Source organism: Aquarana catesbeiana, linkage group LG09 (assembly GCF_042186555.1).
Source record: "Aquarana catesbeiana isolate 2022-GZ linkage group LG09, ASM4218655v1, whole genome shotgun sequence".
NCBI lineage: Eukaryota > Metazoa > Chordata > Amphibia > Anura > Ranidae > Aquarana > Aquarana catesbeiana.
Window position 1 is genome coordinate 288,755,551 of NC_133332.1, and position 7,001 is coordinate 288,762,551.

The following is a 7,001-nucleotide window of genomic DNA, read 5'->3' on the forward strand; positions in this document are numbered from 1 at the left end:
CATTAAAAATAAACTCATGCCGTTGTAATAATGCACACAGGCCCCACGCTACCCGCGGCTATAGCAGGATGTGTGTCTGACATGGCATTTAAAGAGAAGCAAGCTGTCACTAGTGTCACATGCAGGTGTTAACACAAGGAGGGTGAACACTTGGACAGAGAGGAAACATGCAGTGCATTATGGGCAGTGGCCTCGATCAATAACGACGTGTGTTTGACATATTGAGCTTCAGCTTAGCTCAAAAATAAAATTTAATATGTCAGTAGTAGAAAATGTCTAAGTTCTCTGGGTGTTTTACATCTTGCAAGTCTTGCTTAAAAAATTATAGACTGATATAATATAACTTCTTCAATTTTGGCCCATCACATCTAACACTATTATTTATTTGTGGTAGAGTACGAACAGTCTTTTATAGGCTTATTTTAAAAGCAGCGGTCCTTACTGTGTCCATATGCTGCTTTAAAGAAAAGTCTCATTTGTTAAGCACATTTATGTGCTTTGCACTTTACTTTTAATGGAAATCAACAACAAGCTTAGCTCCATTAGTTTCAAAGAATAGAAATAAAAAAATTTTGGTAGGGAGGCGAGCCTGGACTCAAAGTCATGTGACCAACCTCTGCTCCAAGCAGCGAGTATTCCCTGCAGGCTCCACACTGTGCCCTGTATTTTGTAAATGCGTTGGTAAATGCAGCTGTTGTATGAGTAAACAAGATAGGGATATCCGCTCTCCACTGTGAATGGGCGCCTTAGTGTCGAGAATAGCTTAGACAGGTCAGAACGTGGTAATGAAATTCAAGACTACTGTAGTGAGTTTTGGTTTATGAAAGGCTAGTTAAAGGAGCCACAAGTAGGCAGGTAGAGGATTTAATAATGGTTTGCAATGGGTGTGGGAGACTTCCGTTGGGCAAACTGGAGCTCTTCTTTCAATGTAAAAAATAAAAACATTTGTATAGTAAAGGGGGATTTCCACCACTCCATGTATGACCTCAGCACTCATAACCTCTTTTTTTTGTCTAAAACCCCATGTTCTCTGAAACACCTACCTACATCTGGATCTTGGGTGGCACTGGGGTGGGCTGCACATGTCACCACCATCAACTGCCCCTCTATTTACCTAATTTCCCCACCATCAATTGTGGTCCTCTCTGTACTACCTGTGCCCACCATCAACTGCCCCACTTTGTGCTGCCTGTCTCCACCAAATACCTCCCTCGGTACTACCTGTCCCCACTTTTCAACTGCCTCCCTCTGTACTGCTTGTCCCCACCATTCAACTGCCTCCCTCTGTACTTCCTGTCCCCATCTTCAGCTGCTTCTCTGTGCACTTCCTGTCCCAACTATCAATTCCTTCTTTCTGTACTGTCTGCCCCCATCATCAACTGCTCCTTCTGTACTGCATTCCCTAACTATCAACTGTGGGGTTCCTCATTATCCTAGTCTTGTGCATGAGGATTGTAAATGTTTACATGTTGTTTATAAGGCCCCCTCCCCAACTTTTTTTTAACTCACAAAAGATCAGACATTGTCGATGCGGTCTGCCCATATTATAGAACCCCCCAACCTCTTATTTTTACATGCAGAGTATGCCCCACATTGCCTGCACTAGATAAAGTTCTGTATGTATATCATTTTATACCCCCCCCCCACCTGATCTGAAATGCAAAAATGCATGCAGACCCATAAACACAAACCCATCTGCCCCTTCATCTAAAGTTCTGAAGTCACCTGCAGTCATATTACACCTGCTTGTGCCCCTCCTCCTGAGAGTAAACTGACCACGCTAGCATGGCTGCCAATCCATCTATCGTGGTCAGCTTGTGTCATCTCACTGTTAATACAGGAATGATGTGCTAGAGCACAGTGTGCCGGTGTCTTGCCGAGAAAGTTCCCCCGGCGGATAGGGACCCCCCTGTACTGCGCAGGCGCAGCGCTTGCGCAGTACGAACGACTAAGGAGCCACCGAAAATAGCCGAAGCTGAAAACCTTCAATCAGCTGTACACAGCGTCTGCGCCCTGGGTCCAGGTTCAAGCCCCACCATCCAAGTGGACCTAGAGGGAGAATAAAAAAGTGCCGAGCGAAGCGAGGTCATGCCTGAAGCGTGGCGAGCAAAGCGAGCCCGCGAGGGGCCCTCTTTCAGGCGCCCTGTACAGCTGATTTCTATTCTATTCAGCTTCGGCTATTTCCGCCAGTTCCTACTGCGCAAGCGCTGCGCCTGCGCAGTAGAGGGGGGTCCTTATCTGCCGAGGGGAACTTTCTCGGCAGAATACCGGTATCTTCCTAGTCAAGCCAAGCCCCCTTCAGCCCCTTCTCCCCTCCTCTCACTGTACTCAGCTGGGGAAAGTGAGAAGTGAAGCTATACTGCCAGGTCTATGTTTCATTGCAATGGAAACGCCGAAGCTCAGTGGCAATGTCATTTCCGGCAATGGCGTCAAGCCCCCCTCTCTTGACACCCCCACCAGCATGTCCATGGATCGCTCAGGATGCTAAAGCAATCACGTGACCTGCAATTTACAAGCAAGGGATTTCATTAGAGCAACATATTTTAGAAAAAAAAAAATGGATTTATGACAGTGCAACATACAGATCTCTGTGGAAAAATGTGTTTGTCAGTTTATCAGTGAACTTGACAACTACTTTAAGGTAGTTGCTGCCTGAACCTACCAAGAACTTCTGAGTTATTTGGCTGTAGAGTCTTTACATGCATGTACAACAAAAACGTTTCTACTATTTTTTTCAAAATTACAGAGCGATGGGGAGTTGTTTTTTTTTTACATTAAAGTCTATCCAAAGTCAAAACGTTATTTTTAGTTGTGGATACAGTTGGTAATTATAACTTCTGTGGGGATTGGGTTGCTGTCTGTGTCCCATTGAGGAGATTTCTTTTCACTTTTTGTTCTGGAGAAGCAGCAGGAAGTTAGAGGAAATCTTCAAAATGAGGGGACATCCTCATCAAAAAGTGCCCCCAATGGAATATTTCCTCTCTTTTCTTGTCCTGGTGAAGACTTATAGTTTTGTTTTCCTATCACTTTCTGTTCCCGTGATAGTGAACACCACATCAGATAGAGAGGACGAATCCCAGTGGGGACACAGGAATAAAAACCTAGCAAGGGCTTTAACCCTTTTCCCCGCTTGTTGTAAGTGATGCTTCCGTATATTTAATTGCTGTATATTGCCAGTGATCATTTATGCTGTCCTGAGACAAAGCTCTTAGGATCACGTATCATGCTTTGTTAAATTTCTTGAGGACTAACTGCCTCCTTCTCCTATTTTCTCAGCGTTGTGAAGCCCACACGCCACTATACTGTCTTCCTTTCTGAAGATTCTTCTGATGATGAGTTCCTGCAGGAGGAGGATCCTGTGTCTGCCTTTTCTGAAAACTTTATCTTCTCTGCTCCTTTTGAATGGTCTCTGTCTTCAACTGTCTCTTCTTTCAGAATATGTAGAGCACTTTGTGCTGACTTTGTTTTTAAATTTAGAAATGCACAAAAAAAATGTTGAGAACAAAATGATAATTACTGAATAATATATTTTTAATTTTATGGATAAGTTATATATCATTTTTGACAAGCACTAATTCATGTTATTTGCACTTGCTAGGCCTCAGCAGTATAGAACCTTGAAAGAATCAGAACCTGATGGTGATGAAATGATTAGCCCAGAAAAAGAGAGCGACTCCATGACCGAACAAGAGCAACCAAATACGGATATAAATCTTCTTGATGATATTTTTAGTAATATAGGTGTAGAATCACAGCCACCACTTCTGAGTCAAGCTAAGAGTCTTGAAGATCTCAGAACTCCCAAAGAAGACCATGAAGACCACTTCACATTTGATTATCAGGTATACAAACAATTCATGCTACTGACTGAAAAAAATAAATTACAATGTTTAGTAGCTATGCAGTGAACAATGCTAAAATGAGTGTTATTTATGAGGATTACCAACCTGGACACTAATGTTTTATATAAAAGTAGACTGCTGCTCTTACGGTTGGCCCTTATCATTTCTATTTTAATGGGATTATTACAAACGAAACCTTGAATGATGACTCATCTGTGTTGATAAAGACAGATCAACTTAATTTGGCAGGTCAGTAATACCATTACAACCCAGCAATAGTTTCGGGAAATGGGTGCTCCCTCAACTCATTCCTTCTTTCTAAACCACATGCAGCTAATGCAGGCTTGATGGCCATAATCAGTTGTATGTTATACTTTGCACTGGCATGAAAATTAAAATCTAGCACTAGCTAGCTATGTAGCACAAACATTCACTTCATGTTAGCTCTCAGACCTTACAAATGTTGACAGTGATTGTTTGTGGACCACTCTTGCAGGATATGGCAGATACTGGGGAAAGGTCCTGAAATTAGCAAACTATAAATTCAACTATATGCATTTTTGAACTCCCAATTGACATTTGACTGACAAATCACCACTATGACAACATACATACATACTGTATGTGCCATGCATGCATCCACCCTCTGTGCAAATGAAATGCTCACCTACAGCTTTGAACTTGCAAAAGATATGTCCTCCACTTGGAGGACGTAATGTATATAGGGAGCGGGGCCACGCCAGTGACGTCATCTCTCAGCCAATTGAATGGAAAACACTGTGTGGTGAGATCAAAGAGGGCTCATTGTATTGAATGCTATTGTAAGCACAATATGTGCATTTATTGTGTAAGTATTTTTAATCCTTGGGATATAGATTAAACTTTATACAGAGAGGACCATGGGTCCTTTTTTTGCCTTACATATGCCTAAATACCGCAGTGAATGTGGAGATAACCAGAGTGGTGATTTCTGTTCCTGTGATAGTGAACACCATATCAAATAGAGAGGATGAAACCCAGTGGGCACACATGAATAAAAACCTAACAAGGGCTTTAACCCTTTTTTGGATAAGTGCATCAGCCTGCACTTATCCAGAGGGTGGTGTTAAGAGATGTTTGATCTAATAATCTGATTCTGGCAACTACCCAGAGGATGATATAAACTGTTGTTTGACCTCATTTTTTGCAAGGTCAAAGCTGTAGGTGAGCATTTAATTTGCACATTGGGTGGTTGTTTCAAGATCTGGAAGGTATTGTTCTATGTTTATCACAGTGGTGATTTGTCAGCACTATCTGTAAATGGACTTTATATTTGGACTTCATTTATGATTTTGTTACAATTGTATAAAGGTTGCGCTACACTATTTATGTATATAGTTTCACTTAGGGGGGTGCTGTGAAATCACTCTTATGGTGATTCAGCTGGCAACCAGTAATTTTTATTGCAAATCTTTTTGTTTATTATTTTTATTTTTTTATTATTTGACTGCGCTGATTGTCTTTTTGCACCATTTAAGATATTTTTTAAATGTTTTAATAGTGAAGATTTTTGTTTAATTGCCATTATTTTATAAATTAGCACAATTTTCTTTGGCAGAGAATGGATCTTACAGTTCCAGAGAGAAATCGCTTAATGCCAACAATGAAGCACAGCCACCCTTACAACAAATTGTGGGGCATGGGGCAGGACGATATGGCAATTCCAAATAAGTGCATTCAAATTTCACCAGAAAGATACCAGACCTTTCCCCGGAGTGACACAAGCACCCCACAAAAAAAGATTACATCACTTTCTGTAGAAAAAGAGGGACCATCCAGCAGCAACCAAAGCAGTATCACTATCCCACGACCACAAGGAAGGAAGACTCCAGAGCTGGGTATTGTCCCACCTCCGCCAGCACCCAGACTCTCTAAACCGCAGAATGCACCAGCATTGACAGAGCCAGGGAAACATCAGATTGGGGAAAGTATCAGCTTCCCTCTCCAAACAGCAACAGGGTCTTTTGCGGAAGTGCTAGCTGCCGACAGCAACAGACAGGTTCCTGATTCCAGTTCTATGGACCTTCTGCAACCTGTCAAGGTCTCTGCAGATGTTTGCCTAAATGATGATATTCTAAGTCTTTTGGATCCTTTAAAAACAGATCAAAGGCAGAGTGAAGGCTTGCCTACTGTTGCTGGGAATATCCAGAGCTCAGAAGCTGCCCATTCTTCCGCTACTCAATGCTATGCTCCACTGCAAAGTGATTTTACAGTTTTCCCTCACCAGCTGGGTTTCTCAACCCCACAACCATCATTTGTACATTCACCACTTAATCCATTTATCCAAGTATTGCCACCTGACCAGTCAGTGTCCATCATAGGTATCACACCACGACCATTCACTCCACCAGTTGTTTCTAACCCTCTTTTTACCAGAAGTGTGTTTTATCACAGTCAGCGACGTCCTGGTCCAGGTTTTTCAGGAAGCGGTCTTTTAAGTCAAGCACCCTCAAGTTCACCAGCCAATCAAAAAATACATCAAAGTCACATAACCTTAGAATCAACCCAGAATGTTCCATCGGCCGTCAGTGGTCCTGGAGGACAAAGAACTTTTCCTGTGACTCAGCCACTCTCTAAACCCCAAGATGGCAAGCCCAGGGAATATCCAGTCATCCCTCCCAGACCTTCCAAATTATCAGACCCCCTTCTACTCCCCTCCAAACCAGGTCAGCCCAAGGATCCTTTCGAAGAGCTGCTCAGTAAAACCAAAGAAGCAGTAACACCAACTTCTGGTAAAGTAGAACAGCTTCGAAAGCGGTGGGAGACATTTGAGTGAGATTCAGGTTCATAAACTTTTGTTGAAAAGCAAACTACACAATTGTAAACAATGTTTATTAGCTCTAATGAAAGTGTTTGCTGATAGATTTCAGGCTTAAATATTTTCAATTAAAGGCTTTAATATCAATGGACTTAATATACAATTGTATTTCTTTGGGTAAGTAGCTCATATACATGCCTCGTATTTGCTTATGTCTGCCTGACTATTTAAAAAATGGAAATAGTCTTGATGTGGAGCTACTGAAAGTAGAGTTTTAGTCTTAATAGAAAATGCTTCTGGTGCAGTATGAGCATCCATGTGAGGTCTTCAAGCAGAACACAGTGACACACCTTGCTTGCTTA

The 7,001-nt window shown here is 42.0% G+C and overlaps 1 protein-coding gene across 6 annotated transcripts in view; it reads left to right on the plus strand.

The window, feature by feature from the left end:
* The window catches only part of DENND1A (DENN domain containing 1A), a 1,561,519-nt gene extending 1,554,729 nt beyond the window's left edge, over nt 1-6,790 (plus strand). For 4 of the 6 annotated variants that reach the window (XM_073600371.1, XM_073600373.1, XM_073600372.1 and 1 more), the window contains 3 exons: nt 3,277-3,405; nt 3,599-3,842; nt 5,440-6,790. In XM_073600371.1, the coding sequence (XP_073456472.1) occupies nt 3,277-3,405; nt 3,599-3,842; nt 5,440-6,657 (1,591 nt within the window). In that variant the 3' untranslated portion in view covers nt 6,658-6,790. The remainder of the gene's footprint in view (nt 1-3,276; nt 3,406-3,598; nt 3,843-5,439) is intronic. The other 2 variants (XM_073600374.1, XM_073600376.1) reach the window with 1 other exon arrangement.
* Nucleotides 6,791-7,001: the final 211 nt, after the last annotated feature.